The sequence below is a fragment of the Mirounga angustirostris genome, unplaced genomic scaffold, assembly GCF_029215605.1.
Source record: "Mirounga angustirostris isolate CCGP_5_RB_7025 unplaced genomic scaffold, mMirAng1.0.hap1 SCAF_5, whole genome shotgun sequence".
In the NCBI taxonomy this organism is placed as follows: Eukaryota; Metazoa; Chordata; class Mammalia; order Carnivora; family Phocidae; genus Mirounga; species Mirounga angustirostris.
Genome location: NW_026991713.1, coordinates 125772153 through 125794555, shown reverse-complemented (window position 1 = coordinate 125794555; position 22403 = coordinate 125772153). Strand labels below are relative to the sequence as shown.

The 22403-nt window shown below is 42.2% G+C and overlaps 1 protein-coding gene across 2 annotated transcripts; it reads left to right on the top strand.

Annotated features, from left to right (window-relative positions):
- Positions 1-3447: 3447 nt before the first annotated feature.
- Positions 3448-14907, top strand: MEIG1 (meiosis/spermiogenesis associated 1). Of its 2 annotated transcripts, XM_064592026.1 has the most exons (3): positions 3448-3971; positions 11113-11279; positions 14593-14907. In XM_064592026.1, exons 2-3 carry the CDS (start codon positions 11142-11144, stop codon positions 14719-14721), a joined length of 267 nt encoding a protein of 88 aa, XP_064448096.1. In that variant the 5' UTR covers positions 3448-3971; positions 11113-11141; the 3' UTR covers positions 14722-14907. The 2 variants fall into 2 exon arrangements, with proteins under 2 accessions (XP_064448096.1, XP_045730325.1); XM_045874369.2 differs by lacking the exon at positions 3448-3971 and having other exon boundaries at positions 9568-11279.
- Positions 14908-22403: the final 7496 nt, after the last annotated feature.

Genomic DNA, 22403 nt, shown 5'->3' with positions numbered 1-22403 from the left:
TATGCACACGCTGTTGAAAGATGTGAGCCAATTATTTGGCTCTTCTAGAGGAAGCCACAATCCCTTACTAGCCTTACGCATCCTCAAGACACAAATAGTACCGATTTTCAGGAGAAGTCAAACTTTCTGGATACTGAATCCCAAGAGAAATTCCTCCTGTGACCGCTAATAAAGAAAACGGAAATGTAGTCACCAACATCAGCTATGATCTGCTTCCTCATCCCGCACTCGGGAATCTTTCTGCAACTCTACACTCTTCAGACTTCTAAGTCCCTGATGTGTTCTGTCTCAAAGGCACTGAAAACTGCTACCAAGGGTATGTTAAATACCAAAAAATTCGTTATTGAGGTAGGTATAAGTCTGTTGGGAAATCACTACAGGATGTATTTTTCTTCGCTTATAAACTGTTGTCAATCTAAATTAATTTATGTTATAAATTTACTTTATTCTATGCTATTCCTTCAAAATAACGGACATAAAATGTCATATGAGGAAGTATACAAGGAGATAACATGTTTTTTAAAAAGTGTATTGTGTGCTAGAACTGCTGTAACAAGCACCACAGACTGGGAGACTTACACAACAGAAATTTAATTGTCTCGGAGTTCTGGAAGCTGGAAGTCTGAGATCATATTGTATGATTCCACTTATATAAAATTATGGAAAGTGTGAACTGATCCAAAGTCACAGAAAGCAAGTCAGTAGTTGGTTGGGGGCACAGGAAACAAGTTCATTAACTTGATTGTGGTGATGATTTCACAGGTGTATGCATTATGTCAAAACTTATCAAATTATAGGCTGTTGGGGCGCCTGGGTGGCTCAGCCATTAACTTTCTGCCGTCGGCTCAGGTCATGATCCCAGGGTTCTGGGATCGAGCCCCACATCGGGCTCCCTGCTCAGCGGGAAGCCTGCTTCTCCCTCTCACACTCTCCCTACTTGTGTTCCTTCTCTCGCTCTCTCTCTGTCAAATAAATAAATAAAATCTTCAAAAAAAATTATAGGCTGTTAAGTATGTGCTAGTTATTGCATTTCAATTATTGCTCAATGGATTTGTTTTCAAAATGTTTGGAGAGGGTATGGGAGAATGTGGACAAAGTGAACAAGATTGGCAAGGATATCCCTTCTCTACAGGCGTGAAGAAGACACTGCATGGCTAACTCACATAACAGAAGCTGGCTTTGAAAAATCAAAATGTATGTTTATTTTGCATTAGTTTCATATACATCTCCATCACCAATATCTCTTCTTCACACCTCCTACCCTCAACCCTCTGATGGATTAAAGTGTTATTATTCAACTAAGAAAAACTAAAGTCTACCCAAAGTCCCAGAAAATGGTAAGTGTTCAATATATATTAGCTTTTATTATTATTTACTGGGCATCCACTAAGTGCCAGACACTGTGCTTGAACCCGGATGTATATAAAGGAATCAGCCTTGGAACAAGACCTACAGTCTGACAGAAGTAGAAACTCGTGGAAATAAATAAATGCAAGACGTTTTACAGTGCTTTATGGGAAGCCTGCTCAGAACACAGTGGAGACCAAGCAGAAGAGCTCAAGTCTGCAAAGAGAAAGAAAACTTAGCAGAGAAGGTAAACTCGAGTTCAGCTTCCAGGCCCAGGAACAGCTTCAGTCCCAGGAATGAGCATTTATTCAGTCTGCACACTGCAAATAGTTCCTTTTAACCAAAGCACTGCAATCAAAAGGAATGAAATAATAGGGACTTACCAGGGGAAGTCAAGGCTAAACCAGCTAAGGGACTAGACACCAAGCCAAATAGTTCAAACTTTAACTTGAGTGACAGCGAGAAGCCTGGGTGGTTTGAAACAAAAGAGTGACAAGTGAGATCAGAACAGTTTCTCAACGTGTGGGCCCTGGAAGAGCATCACTAACAGTATTTGGGAACCTGTCAGAAATGCAAAATCTCTCCCGCAGCCCAGACCTACTAAATCAGAACTCTCCAGCAATCTGTTTTAACACACTCTCCAGGGGACTCTGATTGATGCTTAAGTTTGCAAGCCTCTGGATTTAAGTTTGAAAGAGCACTTAGGCAGTTCTGAGGCAGGACGTCTGGATAGGAAGCTGCCACAATATTCCAAAAAATGTGACGGTGTGGATTCATTTATTCACTCAACAAATAGTCCCTGACCATCTACTATGTGCCGCACACTGTTCTAGACATTAAAGATACAGCAGCGAGCAAAGCAGAGAAAAACCTATGTGGCAATGGAATGTACATTCTAGTGGAAGTCATGTCTATCATTTATATAGTTCTAAGTGCTCTCCTATATGGTTTATATTTGTTATTTCATCCTCACAACTACCCCATCAGATAGGTACACTTTTTGCCTTTACAGTTAAGAAAAGTGAGGTTCAGTAACTTGCATGAAGTCATGTGACAACTTAGTAGAAACCAGATCCAAATCCAAGGTCATGCTTTAGACACGATGCTATACTGCTTCCTAGTGGCCATGGTGGCGAAAGATATTAATTCGAAATACATTGCTTTGGCACCTACTGTGCGCTAGGTACTGTTCTAGAAATTTGGTCAACAAAACCTGTCTTTATGGAAATTATGTTCTTGCAGAAGAGAAACAATAAAATTAAGAAAGAAGCTATTTAAGTAGTATAATAGATGATGATAAGTGCTGTGGACAGAAGAAACACTAGAACATAGTAAGGGGGATAGAGAGCATGATGCAGTAGCCACAACAAAGGCCTCAATGTGGAAAGCTGGGCCAGGAACAGCCAGGAGATCAGTGTGGCTGGAGCAGAGTGATCCAGGGCACCAGAGCAAGGGAAGAAGAGTTGTATGCAACCCTTGTAGGGTTTTGTTGGTTTTTACTCTGTAAGATGGGAGCCATTGCAAGACTGTGAGCAGAGAAATGGTACAGTCCAAGTTATGTTTTAAACGGATTGCACAGATTGTTGTGCTGAGAATAGACTAGCGGGGAACCAGAGATACCTGTTGGGGATTATTGCAATAACCAGAGTGGGGTAAAATGATGGTGGCTTGACCTCGCTGGGAACAGAAAAGCCAACAGTGACGGATAAGGAGGGCAAGACAAAGAGTGGACTCTAGGAGCCATTTACTGACGGGGGAAGATTGTGGAAGGAGCACGCTGGGGAGGGGACGTTTGGAAAGGGGTTGTTGGGACAACTAGGTGGATGTTGAATATGGGTTGCATATACAAGTCTGGAATTCAGAGAGCGATCTGAGCTGAGGAAATAAATTTGGGCGTTATAAGTAAATCGATAATATTTTAAATATACGGATAAAGGTAAGGATAGAGAAACGTCATTTAAGTTATGGAGGTTGTTTATTGTAAGTTCACTAATTGTCAGGCACTAAGCTCTAACCTGTGAATTGACTGGTTCATTTAATTTCAACAAAATGAGAAATGGGGTGGGACAGATAGGAGGTACCTTCTCCCAGGAACCAAAATCGCCAACGGAATTCTGTCTGGTACTGAAGAAGCAAGTTACACATTCTGCCCGATTCCTCTGCCAAATAATCAGCCCCCGCGAGCTTCCCCTCCCGGCTTCAGCCTTGACGCTCCAAACTGGCCACGCCGCCCAGCCCAGCCCTCGCACCTGCGCACAAGGGCCCGCTCGCAGGGGGCGGGGCCGGAGCTCGGCGCTCCGCCGCGCCACGCGTTGCTAGGAGACGCGAGGGTCGCCGAGGCGCGACAGTTGGCCTCTCGCTGCCCAGCCCACGGATTCCTGAGTGGAGAACTCGAGCACTGCCGCGCTCTCCTGGGAGCTCCCGGGCGGGGTGCCTCGGCCTCTCCAGATCGGCCAGCGAGGGTAACCACGGAGAGCTGGACCCAGGGGCGGGGGTGAGGGGCGGTGGGTGGACTCGTCCCGAGGGACCTGAACAGTCCGCCCGCTCCGCTGAGCCTGCCCGGGCCCCGCCCCGGAAGCTCGGCTCCGCCCCTTCCGCTCTGGCACGCCTTTGTGATTTCTGAGGTTTGATTTTCTTGCTTATTTTCCGGGTTAGCTACGGTCTTTATTTGCTACCCCCTGAGTTTCAGAATCTGATTTTCCAGTAGCTTCCAGGCCAAGCCGCGCCCCCTGCGGCTTGATGTATTCTGGGGTCTCCTTTCAGAGTTCTCCTGTGGACCAGTCATTTGACCCCGCGTTTTCAAAACTCTTTCTCCGGCTCAGCCTCCTGTGGCAGATTCACATACAGAATTGGTGATTTCTGTCAGAAGAAAGGCTTGAGGGACTGGAGAAGGCATGGAGTGGCTTTATGCTGCACAGATGCAGATTAGCATACCTAGACCATGGACTACAAAGGCATATTTGGGAAACCAGTTTTGTTTTTCAACTGACTCCCCAAAAACTTTGGGAAGGGAAGTGTGCGGACAAAAGAGACCTTATGATGAGACTTTTTCACTGTTCGGGAAACAAGCCCAGGGATGTTAGCTGATTGGCTCCTTTGCCATATCCTGATGCATCTAGGAACAGAATAAAATAGGTACAGAAATGGAAGGAATACTAATGCTCTTGGGGTTTTAATACGACTAAAGGTAAAAAGCACTTTTCAGAGCGAACAAGGAAGTGAAAAGGACTTTTGCATAGAAGGGAGTTTGAGATGACTGGTAGGTACATCAAAGGCTTCTACTGTCAGATTAAAACCTTAGATTGTCAAGGGTTTGATATTGCTGGGTTTAGAATACCTATATAAACCTAATACTGTTTAATAAAATTAGATTTTCACAAAACTAGAAAGTCAGGCCATTGCCATTTCCTGCTTCTGTAGCTACAACTTAGTATTATAAAAATCAGATGTGTTTATAGTAATTATTTTTTGCCACAACTCTCAGCAAAGTAAACCACTAAATTTCAGAGTGCTGAATGTTACTAGTGGGATTAATATTGCCACTGAATTTCCCAGGATTACTGAAATATTTCATCGAAAAGTTATAAGTTGATCTTTCCCAATTTTAGTTTCATTCTGTTTTTAATAAGTAGAAAGTAAGTTAAAAGAGAGACAAGGGCGCCTGGGTGGCTCAGTTGGTTAAGCAACTGCCTTCGGCTCAGGTCATGATCCTGGAGTCCCGGGATCGAGTCCCTCATCGGGCTCCCTGCTCAGCGAGGAGCCTGCTTCTCCCTCTGACCCTCCCCCCTCTCATGTACACTCTCTCATTCTCGCTCTCTCAAACAAATAAATAAATCTTTAAAAAAAAAAGAGAGACAAAAAAGTTGGAGGGTGGGATTTGCACCACTGCTATATAATATAGTTATAGTAACCCCAGGGCTTCCTATTATGATGAAAATGCATTTAAGTTCCCTTTAGCTATTGTGGGAAAACAAAGTTTTGAAATGCGTAGTATGTCTAGAGGATACATATTTCTACTGAGAAAAAAATGGGTTTTTTTCTCCAGTAGTTCAGCTCTTCTATTGAACAGTTCTTCTGTTGAAAGCATTTTTAAAAAATTTTTTTAAAGATTTTATTTATTTGAGAGAGAGAGCACGAGGCAGGGAGGGGCAAAGGGAGAAGCAGCCTCCCCACTGAGCAGGGAGCCCGACACAGGACTCAATCCCAGGACCCATGAGATCATGACCTGAGCTGAAGGCAGATGCTTAACCAACTGAGCCTCCTAGGCGCCCTTGTTGAAAGCATTTTTATATTTATAGTTGACATGATTGTTTTGTTTGAAAGTGGCAAAAGATTACATAGACGACATTCAGGAAAATACTTTTTGAATGAATATGAGTATATAAAAGTATTTTGTTATGTATCAAAAAGCCAAGCCTGAAGCAAAAATGGCTTGGGTAAAACAAAAAGTATGATTGTGCCACAACTTTTAGAAAATGTGCTTCATCTATAAAGGCAATATAATACAGCCAAAATTCATATAACAAGCATAACTAATTCTGAAAGTCTTTTTGTACAGCAAGTTTGCACCTTTTTTCCTCTCATGTTTCTTTGTGTCATTTTTCTATGAAAAAATAGGTTATATATAGTTGTGTATGTTACTGGATTGTCAGGCTGTACCACACATGTCCAGCTCACTGTTGGTCATATCTAGTGTGCAGCAACAAAGCAGTGAGCCTCCCACTGAAATGAATGGAAATGAAATAGAAACCAAAAGAATAGTAGGATAAATCAACAAAACTAGGAGCTAGTTCTTTGAAAGAATTGATAAGATCGATAAACCCCTGGCCAGACTTATCAAAAAGAAGAGAAAGAACCCAAATAAATGAAATCATCAATGAAAGAGGAGAGCTCACAACCAACACCAAAGAAATACAAACAGTTATAAGAACATATTATTGGCAACTATATGCCAACAAATTAGGCAATCTGGAAGAAATGGATGCATTCTTAGAGATGTATAAACTACCAAAACTGAACCAGGAAGAAATAAAAAACCTGAACAGACCCATAACCAGCAAGGAAATTGAATTAGTAATCAAAAGTCTCCCAACAAACAAGAGTCCAAGGCTGGATGGCTTCCCAGGGGAATTCTAGCAACCATTTAAAGAATTAATACCTATTCTTCTGAAGCTGTTTCAAAAAATAGAAATGGAAGGAAAACTTCCAAACTCTTTCTATGAGGCCAGCATTACCTTGATCCTAAAACCAAAGACCCCACCAAAAAGAATTACAGACTAATATCCCTGATGAATGTGGATGCCAAAATTCTCACCAAGATACTAGCCAATAGGATCCAACAGCACATTAAAAGGATTATTCACCATGACCAAGTGGGATTTATTCCTGGGCTGTAAGGGTGATTCAACATCCACAAATCAATCAATATGATACGCTACATCAATAAAAGAAAGGACAAGAACCATATGACCCTCTCAGTAGATGCAGAAAAAGCATTTGACAAACTACATTATCCTTTCTTGATTAAAACTCTTCACAGTGTAGGAATACAGGGAACATACCTCAATATCATAAGAGTCATACTCAAAAAGCCCACAGGGAATATCATTCTCAAAAACAGAGCTTTTCCTCTAAGGTCAAGAACACAACAGGGATGTCCACTCTCACCACTGTTGTTCAACATAGTACTGCAAGCCCTAGCCTCAGCCATCAGACAACCAAAAGAAATAAAAGGCATCTGAATTGGCAAGTCAAGCTCTCATTCTTTACAGATATTATACTCTATGTTGAAAACCCAAAAGAATCCACCCCAAATTGCTAGAACTCATACAGGAATTCAGCACTGTTGCAGGATATAAAATCAATGCACAGAAATCAGTTGCATTTCTATACACTAAGGAGACAGAAGAAAGAGAAATTAAGGAGTCAATCCCATTTATAATTGCACCCAAAATCATAAGACACCTAAGAATAAACCTAACCAAAGAGGCAAAGGATGTGTTCTCAGAAAACTATAAAATACTCATGAAAGAAATTGAGGAAGACACAAAGAAATGGAAAAATGTTCCATGCTCATGGATTGGAAAAAAAATTTTGTTATAATGTCTATGCTACCTAGAGCAATCTACACATTCAATGATCTCGCTATCAAAATACCATCAACTTTTTTCATAGAGCTGGAACAAATAATCCTAAAATTTGTATGGAACCAGAAAAGACCCTGAATAGCCAAAGGAATATTGAAAAAGAAAACCAAAGTTGATGGCATCACAATTCCAGACTTCCAGCTCTATTACAAAGCTGTAATGATCAAGACAGTATGGTACTGGCACAAAAACAGACCCATAGATCAATGGAACAGAATAGAGAGCCCAGAAATGGATCCTAACTCTATGGTCAGCTAATCTTCGACAAAGCAGGAAAGACTAATGGAAAAAAGACAGTCTCTTCAACAAATGGTGTTGGGAAAATTTTGCATGCACCCCAATGTTTAGAGCAGCAATGTCTACAACAGCCAAACTATGGAAAGAACCCACATGTTCATCAACAGATGAACAGATAAAGAAAATGTGTTATATATATACAATGGAATATTACTCAGCCATCCAAAAAAAAGAAATCTTGCCATTTGCAATGACATGGATGGAACTAGAGGGTATTATGCTAAGCGAAATAAGTCAATCAGAGAAAGACAATTATATGATTTCATCATATGTGAGATTTATGAAACAAAACAAAGGATCATAGGGGAAGGGAGTGAAAAACAAAACAAGATGAAATCAGAGAGGGAGACAAATTACAAGAAACTCTTAATCATTGGAAACAAACTGAGGGGTGTTGGGAGGGAGTGTGTGGGAATGGGGTAGCTGGGTGACAGACATTAAGGAGGGTACATGATGTAATGAGCACTGGGTGTTATATAAGACTGATGAATCACCGAACTCTACCTCTGAAACTAATTATACACTATATGTTAATTCATTGTATTTAAAACTAAAAAAAAAGAAACCATAAATAAATAAATAAATAAATATTTTAAAAATAACAAAAAATAAAAATAAATAAAATGAATGGAAATGAAGGGCAAGGGTTCCACTGAAATATGGCTCACTTATTGTTTTGTTGGGTAATCCAAATTTTACATAAATTCACAATAACATAACAACATATTGCCTTAAAATACAACATGAGCCTAAACCTAAATTAATAAATAAGGGTCAAAAGTTTTTAAAAAGTCAAATATTAACAATACCATAATTTTCTTTGGTCTAGTCAATATACATACTGGTATGCATGATGAAAAAAAATGCAAACAATATTAATGATATATCCATTGGGTAGTTGCTCCTTTCATCAGAGTGAACTGTGTAACTCAAATGGCTTCATTTTAATTTATTTAAATCAGGAGCTAAACCCAAACAACTGTGAGAATTTTGGTTTCAGGACGGAATGTAAATACCACAACCTTTAGAATGTTAAGTAAGAATGTGGCAAAAATATACAGGAGGTAGGGGGGAGCACAGGACCAATTCCCTTATTTTTCATAAAAGAGCCAATTGGTACTTGTGCATGACTTATAACATAAAATTCAAACAAATGATTCTTAGCCTCCTAACAGTCTCCATTAATCTATTTTTATTAACTATGAGGGAAATTTTAGGCCACATCTTTCACATTGAAGAAATATTTATCTGAAATTTAGCAATTCCATCAATTTTATTTCCATTTCCTACTTCCCACCCTGTTAAATCCAGGCTGAGATAAATTTGTTATACTTGTGAAAGCATTTATTATAAGATTCCTTTTTTTATATTATGTTATGTTAATAACCATACATTACATCATTAGTTTTTGATGTAGTGTTCCATGATTCATTGTTTGTGTATAACACCCAGTGCTCCATGCAGAAGTGCCCTCTTTAATACCCATCACCAGGCTAACCCATCCTCCCACCCCCCTCCCCTCTAGAACCTTCAGTTTGTTTTTCAGAGTCCATAGTATAAGATTCCTTTTTATAAAACTTTTAAAGTCTGTCCTTCTAACTCATCTTATGTTTAGGATGATATTCACCTGATGTTAAGGATTGATACTTCTAATTGGTGTGATTATTTTGACTTTTCTTTTTTTGTACTTTAATGTATTTCTTGACCTTTTCAACACACATTAATTCCCCCTTATCCATGGGGGATACATTCCAAGACTCCCCCCCCCCCCCCACTGGATGCCTCAAACCACAGATAGTACCAAACCCTATATATTCTGTTTTTTCCTATATACATGTCTATGATAAAGTTTAAAACAACAATAATAAAATAGAACAATTGTAACAATATATTTTGAAAAGTTATGTGAATGTGGCCTGTCCAAATATATTTTCCTGCACTCACTATTTTTGTGATAATGTAAGATAAAATGTCTGTATGATGAGATGAAGTGAGGTGAATGACATAGGCATTGGGATGTAGCGTTAGGCTACCATTGACCTTCTGACAGTAGGTCAGAATGAGGGTCATCTGCTTCCAGACTGCCGTCAAGTTTAGAAAGTGAAACTGCAGGTGAGGGGGTAGTACTGTAATGAGTATTTGTCATTGTAATTGAAGAAAATTTAAAAACAAGAATTCATTTATAAGACCTACTCATAAAGTCCGTATTTAATGTATTTCAGCCAATAGAAACGTATTTTAATAGAAGAATGGATTCAAGGGGGCGCCTGGGTGGCACAGTCATTAAGCATCTGCCTTCGGCTCGGGTCATGATCCCAGTGTCCTGGGATCGAGCCCCGCATCGGGCTCCCTGCTCCGTGGGAAGCCTGCTTCTCCCTCTCCCTCTGTCCCTGCTTGTGTTCCCTCTCTCGCTGTGTTTCTCTGTCAAATAAATAAATTAAAAAATCTTAAAAAAAAAAAAAAAAAGAAAGAAAAGAAGAATGGATTCAAGGAATCATGGTGAAAATTCTGGGCACTTTATTTCAGTTAACTGATACATATTTTGTTAATAAAATAAGATGACTCTGAGAAAACTGTAAGATATGTCTTTGAAAAACTGACTCTAGAAGTTTGGTGAATAGACAATTACGTGTACTTCAGTTGAATATTTGAACTTCAAAAGCTACTGGTGACTGCTTACATTGTTTTGAAATCAATGATCTCAGTATCATACAGTCTTACAGCTTTCATGGACTTTGTGTTCGTCTGTCTTTTCACATCGGGCTGTCACAGGAGCAGGGTTCCAGTGACCTCCTGAGTGAATGAACTGCAATGATTGGATGCCTCCAAGTAGTTAAGATATGGAAAGAAAGGAAACATGGCTCCTCAGCAAGAGGAATAAGAAGACAGTGAGAAGACTGATCTTACATTACCTTTTTAGGAAAAAAAAAAGTGGGGGATGCAGTTTTTAATATAATCAAATGTAATGGTGGTGAGATATTTTGACAATCTACTGAGTAGTTAAAAATGAGTGTGACTTCAGAAAAGTGTATGCTATTGCCCAGGACACCAGAATTAGGACATCACTCTCTGAATACAATTTTATTTGATGAAGAAATAAACACTTCCCTATGTATCTTTCAGGGTTTATTTCATTTTATTTCCAAAGTAGAGCATGAATCCTTCTCAATCTTGAAATTGAATGTTTAAAATTTAATATGCGTAACAGGATTCTCAACTCTCTAAGTTTTTTTTTTTTAATTCCACTTGTATTCATTTTTAAAGGGACTTTCAAAATTGTCACTATTATGCTATCTATTAATGTTGTTTTAACATCTTTCAGAAATAATTGGCAATAAGACCTCTGTAGCCATGGCTAGTTCTGACATGAAACCAAAATCAATAAGTCGTGCCAAAAAATGGTCAGAAGAGATAGAAAATCTGTACAGATTTCAGCAAGCAGGATATCGGGATGAAATTGAATATAAACAAGTGAAACAAGTTTCTATGGTAAGATGTCTCTACAGACCTGAACTCAAAATATTCAGTGAAAAGTATCAAAATCAAACAAAGAACCAGAGAATAACTAAATGGAAACTCTACTCCATTTCTCTTATTTTATTGACGAGACTGAGGCCCAGAGGAGTGGTTTTCAGGTAGACTGGAGGGAGAGGTGGTCCCTCAGCATGGAAAGATTAAGAACTTTCTAGCTTTTATTGAACAACCATGCTCTGCCAGATAAAGCTTTGATGATAACCACAAAAGCAGAGTCTTTTTACCTTACCCAGGTAATTCTATTGCCAGATATTCAGTTTATTGTGTAACTATTACTTCTTTCCAGTTTCTTTTTTTATCCCGAATTATATAGGGGTTAGATTCTGTTTATTATGGAGATTATAAGTGACAGAAAACTATTAGAGAGCAACTCCTGACTGTTTGTGCATTACACTCCCATGCCCAATAATGTGACTGAGATAAAATCCGATTTAAGAGAACACAAAGAACCTCCTTGAAGGGGAAGTCCCACAAAGTGAGAGGAGTGTGTGTGTGTGTGATGTAGGGAAAAACAAGCCTATTCACTGTATGACTTGGCAATTTTGAAGAGGTCTTGCATTTCATTTCAGTATAACTAATTGGATATAAACTGTTGGGAAGGAGAAAATTTTCGCTTCTTCTTTTGGCTGGTCTAATAATTAATTGACCCATGACAGATTAACAGGAGAAAAGACAAATTTCATCTAATCTCATATATACAGGAGCCCCAAAGATATAAGACCCAAGAAGTGACCAAAGCAGGCCATTTATATACCTTTTAGACAAAGAAATGATAAATGTATGAAGAACTGACAAGACAAAGTAACTTGGGCTTGAGTACTAATTAGTGGGGAAATGAAGCAGAATTTATTTACACAGCCCTCTTGGCTCTGAATGCTCTGTCTGTGGTGATAAGGATGTCTGTTTACCTCCAGGTGCAGGGAGGGTGCCTTTCACGTGTGAGATTTATTTCCTGCTTTCAGAGGTACAGAGAGGAGGGTCAGTGTCCTTCATGCACTGGTTTCTCAAGTAACTTTAACTTGAAACCATCAGTATGCCAAAGTGGCGTATTCTGGGGCAGCATGCCCTCAACCCTGTCACTACCATGTGTAAATTTCTGTGCCAAGCGCTTTAGGAGATAAAAATATGAGTACCTGACCTCAAGAAACTGATTGGGCCAGTAGGAAGAGAACCAGATTTGGAACCTATCCAGGGTCCGCATCCTGGATCCTCTTTCTCATTAGCTGAGCAATCCTGAACAATGTTCTTAACTTGGCTGAGCTCAACAGTTGAATTGTGATGGCAGTGTCTGCTTTAGAAAATAGTTACAGGAATTAAATGAAATCATGTGTTTGAAGTGCCTGACATTGTAGTGCTTAATAATTTGTTGAGTGAATGAAAGATAAGTGTTAATGATTGATAGCTTTTATTATTCTTATTATCTTGGAGTAGAAGATTAATAATGACATGAACAGTAAAAATTTACACAAGTCAAAATCTGTGTGCCTTTAAAAAAGATGCAGGAATTTAGAGGAAGACAAAATCTCTTCCTTTGGGGGACAATCCCCCAAAAGGGCTTCATGCCCCCAGAGACATTTGCAGAGGGCCTTGAAGATTGGCCAGGATGGTAACTGAATGCTTGCCTTGATTGGTATGTCTCTACCAGTGTACAGAGATGGGAAGGGTTTGAGCAAACTTCTCTTTCCTCACCTGAAGCATATGTCCTTTTGGGACACATAAACTATTAGAGCTTACTGACCTCCCCAGCTGCTCTTAAGGACCATACCACTCCACTCTGTTCTACTAACAGGAGTGAAGCTTTCTTCCATCGACTGGGAGTCCTCAAGTGAAAGGCCAAGAAGAAAAAATTATAAAATACAAGGGATATTTAAAATGACTAAGGGTTGATGAGCACAGAACCAATACAGCTGCTTGGAGGCTCATCCCATATACAGAGGCTATTTCTTCACTGGTTGAGATGCTTTTTAGGACCCTGGTAAATGAAAGAGAGCCTGATCCTGGCCCCAAGAGGAAGAGAGTTATAATGGTGTCTTGAGAACACCCTCCTTTCTCTGCTGGGGGCAATGGAAGCTATGAAAGGCAAGCTTGACCTAAGTGATAGGAAGCATTGATTTTTTTCCTATACTGTAAATGTCAGAGAGCCTGCCAAGGTTCATCTGATATGCTGCTACCTATTTTCATTAATTCTTAAATAAAGGAGACAACACAAGAAAAAGAAAATGTGCTGTTAGAAAACAAAGGCCATGCATTCCTTTGTATTCATGATGTATTCCTAACCCAGTGGAAAGTTATGATTTATGGATGGGGCATATGAGAAGTGACAAGCTGCCTGGAGAGATGGTGGTGAAGAGCGTTCAATTATCTAGACCATGACACCTGAGTGATCAGGTTTTGACAATGATAGAGTAGATCTTAAAGAATCCAGAAGAAATATACCAAACAACAAGAGAAATGTATTGATCTGATCATGATCAAGAAAGTAGAACATGAATTTGGAGAGGAAGGGGAGAAAAATGTCCAAACTAGGTCAAGCCAAATGATAAAGTAAGCAAACCAATATGACATATGAGAAAGATGGGGAGAAGGTAAGAAAAGATAGTGGAGGATTAAATTCATGACCTCAAATTTCTATTAAAAATTAGGTTCCAAGGGGCATCTGGCTGGCTCAGTTGGTGGATCATGAGACTCTTGATCTCAGGATTATAAGGGCCAGCTCCACACTGGGTGTAGAGATTTCTTAAAAAAATAAAATCTTTTAAAAATTTGGTTTTCAAGCTGAACTTGTGATATGGATTGAGGAATGCATATGCACTTTAGGTATCTTGAGTCTAGCTGGTCCCATTTGTCACTGTTGTGACATCAATGCTCAGCACCCAAGTGCTTTCAGAGTGGGGCCTGAGCCTAATTTCCTCCTCAGGCATTACTTTTAGAAATTAGGAAGTAATAATGTTTGAAATAATTTGTAAACATAAGAAAAAGTTTTGAGTGTTTTGAATGTTTCCCCTATCTTGGCCACTGAGTAGAAATTTAAATCTAGAGATTGGGATCTAGAGACAAGCACCAAGTTAGCTATTTTGCAGTATAAGGATATAACTTAGGATGTGTTTGAGGTATGTATAATACTCTCTTGAGAGCTCAAGAATTTTTAGATTTAATTTTATGCTTTAATTTTTGGATGTGAGATAAACTGTTAACTATTTGTTAGTAAATTATTATATAAAAATAAAACCAGCATCATAGTATTTGCATTCTGGTTTCTGATGTGCAGGTAGATCGTTGGCCAGAGACGGGATACGTGAAGAAACTCCAGAGAAGGGACAATACTTTCTATTACTACAACAAACAGAGGGAGTGTGATGACAAGGAAGTCCACAAAGTAAAAATTTATGCTTACTAGTCTTTGTTCTTTGTGTTGTCATTACTTAAGACTTCATTGCTTCATTCTACATCATGTAAATGTCATTTTACAAAATAATTCAAAATGCAGACTTCAGCTGAATACTGTGAAACACAAAAGCCATGAAACCATGAAACCATCCTGTTCTGTTCTAAAATATAATTGCAGAAGCATTAAAGGTGTATCCATCTTGGTCCTGTTCTTCTGATTATTTTAACTGAGATAGACTAACCATGATGCACAGAAAGAGACAGCCCCATCTGAAACCATTCCAGTGGTGAGGCTAGTTATGTATAGGTTAGTGTTCCATACTCCCTACCCCCACCCCCAGCCTTTACCACTTTCCAAGACCACCATTTTGAACTGTCAGATCTGCCTCTTGTGGCCCGAGGGCTTTCTCTTGTCCCTGGAGTCCTTTGCCTCTTGCTGAGTAGATTGGAAATGCCAAGGGCTTCTGGCCCCTGGGAGCAGCCCTCAACCAATGACTGATGGGGAGGAGGTGTTCAAAAGCTCCAGCCACCTGGTACCTCAGAGGAATCCATCAGAGGTGTGTGCTTTACACTGGCGCCCAGTTTCCCAGCAGGATGAAGCTTCAGTCACCAGCAGAGGGTGTCTGGCTGGATCACAGAGTCTATTGGCTGTCTCCCTCCATTGCCACTCCCCCCACTCCCTGCCAGGCGTTCCCTTCCTCCTGAATCAGCTCCTTGTATGTGGAGCCTTGTCCCAGGATTGGCTTCTGGGTTCCCAATCTAGACAATTCCTGTTTCAGTCCTGCTTGGAATCACTGCAGAAACAGCCTGAGTGCTAATGAGCAAGGCAATAATTAACCTGTAAGACATAGGAAGTCCCCAAAATTCGTGAGTCTTGAGTGCTTTGAGGTTAAATAGATGAAAGACACCCTTTCTATTTTAACTACGTTTTCACTAGATTTTTTGTCACCATTTGTAAACCCTGACCTTTAAATAGATTTTTGGATACGGGGATCATAACCATCAATTCATCCAACTTCAGCTCCCGTTTTCCAGTGCCCCGTGAAGCTCCATTAGTTTTCCTAAATCAATGTTGTGCTTCTTCAGCATTTTTTCTTTTTGAGCAAAAACATCACAGGAAGGATAGATTGGCAAACTTCTTTTATGCCTTTCCCAGCGTTGCTTGAGATCATCTCACCGCTTTGAACCCATTTATCTGTACCCCTCTGCTCATGCTTTTTATCATCCTCTTTCAGATTTGGCAAACCCCTCAGTACTGATCATAAGGGATCTTCTGAATCTGATAATGCTTTTTTTTTTTTTAACCTACTGTGATAGAAGACATCCCCTGACAACTGCATTGCCTCCAAATACACCCTTATCCCTGAAACCTGTGCATATGGTAGCTTACACAGCAAAAGACAGTTTGCAGATGTGATTAAGTTAAAGAACTTGAGATGGGAAATTATCCTAGAATATCTGGGTTGGCCCAATGTATCACTTGGGCCCTTAGGGCAGCAGGCTGGTCAGAGTTAGAGAAAGAGGTGTGACAATGGAAGCAGAGGTCTGAGGGATGCAAGGAAGGAACCAAAGTCCAATGAATGCAGAAAGCCTCTAGAAACTGGAAAAAGCCAGTAAATGGCTAGTCTCCAGAAAAAACACGATCTCGCCAACACCTTCGTTTTACCAAATAAGACTTATTTCAGACTTCTGGCCTCCAAAACTATAAGAAAATAAACCAGTATTGTTTTACACCACTTCGTTTGTGGTAATTTTTATAGCAGCAAGAGGAAACATACCCCTACATAGAATGGTTGAAGGAAATACCCATCCATAGCCATGGAGTCTACATGAGCTTCAATTACAGGCTGCCATTTTTGACCAGGGAGCACAGATAATGTTACAAATAATATCCATTCCAAGGAAGTTGACCAGGGCCTTTTTGCCTGGAACCTTCTCACTAATTAGCGCAAATGGTCTAATGCCACTTTATCCTCCTGCAGCAAGACCCTCTTAAGATATATGGCCCTTGGGGAAATCCAAATCAAAACCTCAATGAGATACCACCTCACACCAGTCAGAATGGCTAAAATTAACAAATCAGGAAATGACAGATGTTGGTGAGGATGCGGAGAAAGGGGAACCCTTCTATGTTGTTGGTGGGAATGCAAGCTGGTGCAGCCACTCTGGAAAACAGTATGGAGGCTTCTCAGAAAGTTGAAAATAGAGCTACCCTACGACCCATCAAGTGCACTACTGGGTATTTACCCAAAAGATACAGGAAGTGATTTCTGAAGTGGTTTTCAGAAGACACAAAAGTCAACACGTTCTTAAGTTCAGAGAAGCGGGAACCAAATCTAGCCCTACATTCTTCTCTCTCATAAGAAACAGCTTCCCTCATTCTGATACTTATCAAGGCAGGAACATACTGAACTCATTTAGCAATTTCACGGACTATGGATTTTATATTCAGCAGGAATAATGGCTAGAAATCACTGGTTCTCTAATTTTATGGTTCAAGAATTAGGATTTCTGAACATATGTCATCAAGATAATGCGTGACAGAAAAGATCAAATCCTTCTATGATTTAAAATCTAGGCATTTAAGCATGACTGACCCCTTTCTTTACCATGATTAGTGTGCACATAGTAAGAAAGAGGGGGGCACCTGGGTGGCTTAGTCAGTGAACTGTACTTCTTGATTTCAGCTCAGGTCCTGAGATCAAGCCTCGAGTTGGACTCTGCACTCAGCACAGAGTCTGCTTTAATTTCTCTCTCTCCCTCTCCCTCTGCCCCAACCCCCTTGCTCTCTCTCTCTCAAATAAATAAATACATCTTTAAAAAAAAGAGGGAGGAGGGGCGCCTGGGTGGCTCAGTCGTTAAGCGCCTGCCTTCGGCTCAGGTCATGATCCCAGCGTTCTGGGATCGAGCCCCATATCGGGCTCCCCGCTCGGCGGGAAGCCTGCCTCTCCCTCTTCCACTCCCCCTGCTTGTGTTCCTCTCTCACTGTGTCTCTCTCTGTTAAATAAATAAATAAAATCTTTAAAAAAGGGGTGCTGGGTGGCTCAGTCGTTAAGCGTCTGCCTTCAGCTCAGGTCATGATCCCAGGGTCCTGGGATCGAGCCCCGCATTGGGCTCCCTGCTCAGCGGGAAGCCTGCTTCTCCCTCTTCCACTCCGCCTGCTTGTATTCCCTCTCTCGCTGTGTCTCTCTCTGTCAAATAAATAAATAAAATCTTAAAAAAAAAAAATCTTTAAAAAAAAAAGAGGGAGGGAGGGGGAAGAAGAGAAGAAGGAAGAAAAGTGGGGGAGAGAAGGAAAAGGGGGAGGGGGACGGGTAGATAGGAAAGGAGACAGAGACAGAGACACAGGTATGATGGGACTCTAGGAAAAGTTGCTGGGGATGGGAGTCTGTTGGCTGTTGAGGAAGAACATAATGGCCTCTCCCTCTTAGGTAAGTCCATCAGAGGCAGATAGACACCCTTGGTCATAAGAAGAGTATAGACCTTTTATAACCCAAGGAAGGCTACCTCTCCCAATAATCTTTAGCATGTAAAACTACTAGTTTTAGAGAAAGAGGTAGAGAAATTTCTATAGGATCCAAGGACCGTCCCAGAAAGAAAGAGAAGACTCCATCCTTTTTGAAGTTCAACATTATTAGAACTTCTCTGATGCTCAAGAAAGGACACCAAGAAACCTCAAAAGGAAATACAGTGATGGGGGAGGGAGAGTCTGTACTGGAGTCTAATGGTGGTGAAGCAAGATGAGCCATGGTGGAGTGTGCAGAGGCAGGAAGGAGCCTGTGGTCCTGCCATCTTGGTCCTACAGGTGTGCTCCATGAGGGACTAATGAGTTACCATCTTGGGAGCCCATGCTGGGCACCACTGAGGTCTTTACTAAAATCATAGGGTGTCTCGGATTGTAGGGTCAGTTTTCCAAAGTGAAGCACTGAGAGTTGAAAAGCTGGGGTCATTCACTGAACTTCTAGAAGTAGGAGTCGAGTGGGAGTTGGGAGAGAATGCAGTGGGGGAGGGCCCTTCCAGGAACGTGGAGAAGCAAAACCAGAAAAGGAAGCTACAGACCACAGAGGGGATGGCTTGTTGGAGCAGTGACAGTCCAAATCCTAGGAATGGTGCAAACACCACCGCTTTCTGTGTCCCAGTTCTTCTTCCCAGTCAAAAGCATCTCGTACTTTCTTTTTGCCATACTGCATGGGGACCCTAGGAGAAGGTACGGAGTATAACTGACCCCAAGGTGGGAAAAGGGGGAAAAGGCACAGAGCATACCATTTTCCAACGTGGAAAGTCAAAAAATCAAAGTGTATTAGAACTAAAACAAGCCTCGGAGGACCGGTGGCCCAACAGTTGCAGAAATCCAGGCCCACAGAGGGGTGAGGTATGCCCGAGGCTTCACCGTGGCTGAGATTCTAGGCTTAGCCCAGACCCCTTCTGCATACCACCATGGTGTCTACCTGTAACAAGTCTGCTCAGGAACAAGGGCAGAGGAACCTCTCAAAGGCCCTGGTCCAGAGGCTGATAACTGTACATTCAAGTCATGTTACTGTCCTTCTGCTTACTTACGGCTATAGCTACTTCTTGTCAAATCCCCTAAGAATAATTGACAGTGAGAGCTATACATTACTAGCTGTCAATGGAACAGTTTGGGCAGGGACTATACATGGCCCGAACTGATACCCTGATGACCTCTGAGACAACACACAACCTGTTTCCTCTGAGGCATCTGCAGGCCAGGGTGTGTCTGAGCAGGGCAAAGGGGCAGTATGGGAAATCCTACATCTTCCTTACTCCTTGGCCCGGATTCTCTGCATCTGGGGTGCATTCCACTTAGGTGGCCTCATCATTATAAGCACTGTTCTCTGTTCTGTGTATTTGGCAGCAAGTTTGGCCAAGAGCAAGGCTTCTGAGCGCTGTCTTCTGCACCACCAAGGCAATAAGCCAAGGGCCAGAAGCACAGCCAGGATGGACCAGGAGAGGTTACGCCCCAGTCCTTGGGCCAGCTGCAGGCCCGTGGGAGTCACAGGCACCTTGAGTGGTGTTAGGGAGATGTCAGGAGAAAGGATGGGATGTGAGAGAATTCTCTGGGAGGGTAGGAAGAGGGAGTGATGGGGTGCAGGTCCTCGGAGCGTTCGCCAATCATCCCAGGCATCCACAGCATTACCGCTCAACTCTTGTAAAAACTGTCGGCACCTTGATTAAGGAATAGCAGGTCACAGAAAAGCTGGAGTTTACAAAATCTCCCTAGAAAGGTGTGTTTGGAGGTGACTTTTGAGACACCCATTCAACGCCCTCCTACCGCACTTACGTTTGCATTTGGCAGCCCCCCCCCCCCCAAAATGTGCCACTTTGGCATGTGGATTATTTTGAGCCAAAGGCACTTGAGACCCTGTGGGCTCACAAGAAACTTCTGCCCCTCCCTTAATCACACAGAAGAATCTAGATGGAGGGTCTTGCCCAGAATAAGGGTTAGTAACAGAGATAAATTGTCTCTGAGTGACCCATCTGTAGGGTAGAGCAAACATCTGCTTACCAAACATCTGCTCCTCTTATCACTCTGGGAAGTGCATCCTCTCATCTGAAGTCCAGACCCCGCCTCCTTCTCCCTGGTTCAGAATGACACACACCTCATTTTGTCTGACTGTCTTTGGAATTCCCATGTCTGTGTGGATTCCCCATACACACACCTCTTAAATTCCATTCTCTCCTGTTACTCTGTCTCATGTCAATCTGATTCTTCGCCCAGCTGGAAGGACCTTTGAGGGGACAGGAGTTCTTGCTCCTGACACTGGCATGCGGGCGCATGCTGCTGCCAAGGACCCCTTCCCATGAGGCCCACATGCCTGCCCGCCTACTTTCATGGCCTCCACATCCCAGTCGTCTCTGCAGCTTCTCTTTTCCTGCCTGCCATTTAAATATGAGTGATCTTGGGGCTCTGTCCTAGCCCACTTTCTTCTCCCCTTGAACCTGAAATCCACTGACTCTCAGTGAGTCCGTGTGTAGGCTTAGGGGAGAAGGCCCACAGCCCCCATTAATACAGCATTGGGTGCCAACATAACAAATAGTCATGGGCATGCTTCTAGAAAGAAGGGCCACAGTACATGTCTGATTCTGGTGGAGGCCCTGGGCCCCTGCTCTGCCTCCATCCCAGGGAAGAACACTGCTCTCTGCTCTCCATAAGGCCTTCTCACTCCATCCCTTGGCTTCAACCGCCCCGCAACACAGACAACCCCCAACTACTCCCAGACACTCTCCTGAAACCCAGATCCCTATGGCCAAAGACCTGCTGGAAATCTCTGCTGGGAGGCCGCACAGGTACCCCAAACCTAACAGTCCAGAACTCAACACATCACCCTTCCCCCTAATCCACTCCCCCTCTTGTGTTTTCTATTTCAGTAAAGGACACAACCCTTCACCCCACCCCATTGCCCCAGCCAGAAAGCTGGGAGTCATCCTGATTCCTGCCCCCCACACTCCCCAGATCCAGTACATGGCCAATCCCAGCCCCTTCTCTTCAGCCCCTCACACAATGGAGGGCTGCATGGGGGCCAGAGAGCTCAGCTTCTGGAGCTGCACTGCGTGTCTTTTTGTCATGACACGTTTAACTTCTCTGTGCCTTATTTTTTCATCTCCAAAATGCAGAGAATAATAGCAATGTTTTCCTCGTTTTTGTGAACCATGCCCACATAACTGAAAATTTGAAGACTCTCAATACATCTTAAAAGCTTAGAGCAGTGCCCAGCCCTTAGTAGGCCTGCTCCCCATCCTCTCTCTCTCTCTCCTAGCTCAGCCTCCTAGCTTTCTCCGCCCCGACCCTGACCCCGTAGGCTGAGCCCTCATTCCAGAAGGCCGTTCTGGTCAGCGTACCTCTCCACAGAGTCACGTCATTTCTGAAGATCAAGTCCTAGATGCTTTCCGTCGCTTGCTGACAAGGTCGCTCACAACCCGTCTCCTACTTACGTCCTTGCTTTTTCCCTTAGCACCTGCTGGCCATGCTCTGCCCTCCAGCCATACACATCCTTTTCTTTTCTTCTTTGACCGTGCACTGCCCCTCTGCTGGGCTGTGGTACAGGCTGCTCTCTCTGCCTGTCCTCGGGCCCCTGCATGCTCATGACCTTTGCTGTGGCCTGCCCCTGGCTGAGACAAGGAAACTGAAGCCACCCTGGGCGGAAACAAAATGGTTTGGGGTTTTTGTTTGTTTTGTTGTTTTTTTTTTCTTTCTCTTTTTTCTGCTTCTATTCTTTTTTTTTTTTTTTTAAGATTTTTATTTATTTATTTGACAGAGAGAGAGAACACAAGCAGGGGGAGCATCAGACAGAGGGAGAGGGAGAAGCAGACTCCCCATTGAGCAGGGAGCCTGTTGTAGGACTCGATCCCAGGACCTGGGATCATGACCTGAGCCAAAGGCAGATGCCCAACTGACTGAGCCACCCAGGCACTCCCTTGCTTCTATTCTTACTAGGACCTGTGCCCCTATCTTATGCATGCAATGAATGTCCTCCTTGTAAGGGACAGGAGTTAATGATTTCTGTGGAGTCTTCCAGCTCAACAGACAACAGCTAAGGAACAACCAAGTGAGGCGATCACGCGTGAATTCCAGACCACCAGTGCTAGACGTCTTAACGCCAAGATCCCCAGCTCCAGGGAATAAATGACTTAGGATGGATAGCTGGCCCCTGTCCTTGTTCTGACCAGTTGCTG

Coding starts and splice junctions, on each gene's coding strand:
- MEIG1 (XM_064592026.1), top strand. CDS start 11,142: ATGGCTAGTTCTGACATGAAACCAAAATCAATAAGTCGTGCCAAAAAA. Junction 11,280..14,592: donor AAGTGAAACAAGTTTCTATG/GTAAGATGTCTC, acceptor TCTGATGTGCAG/GTAGATCGTTGGCCAGAGAC.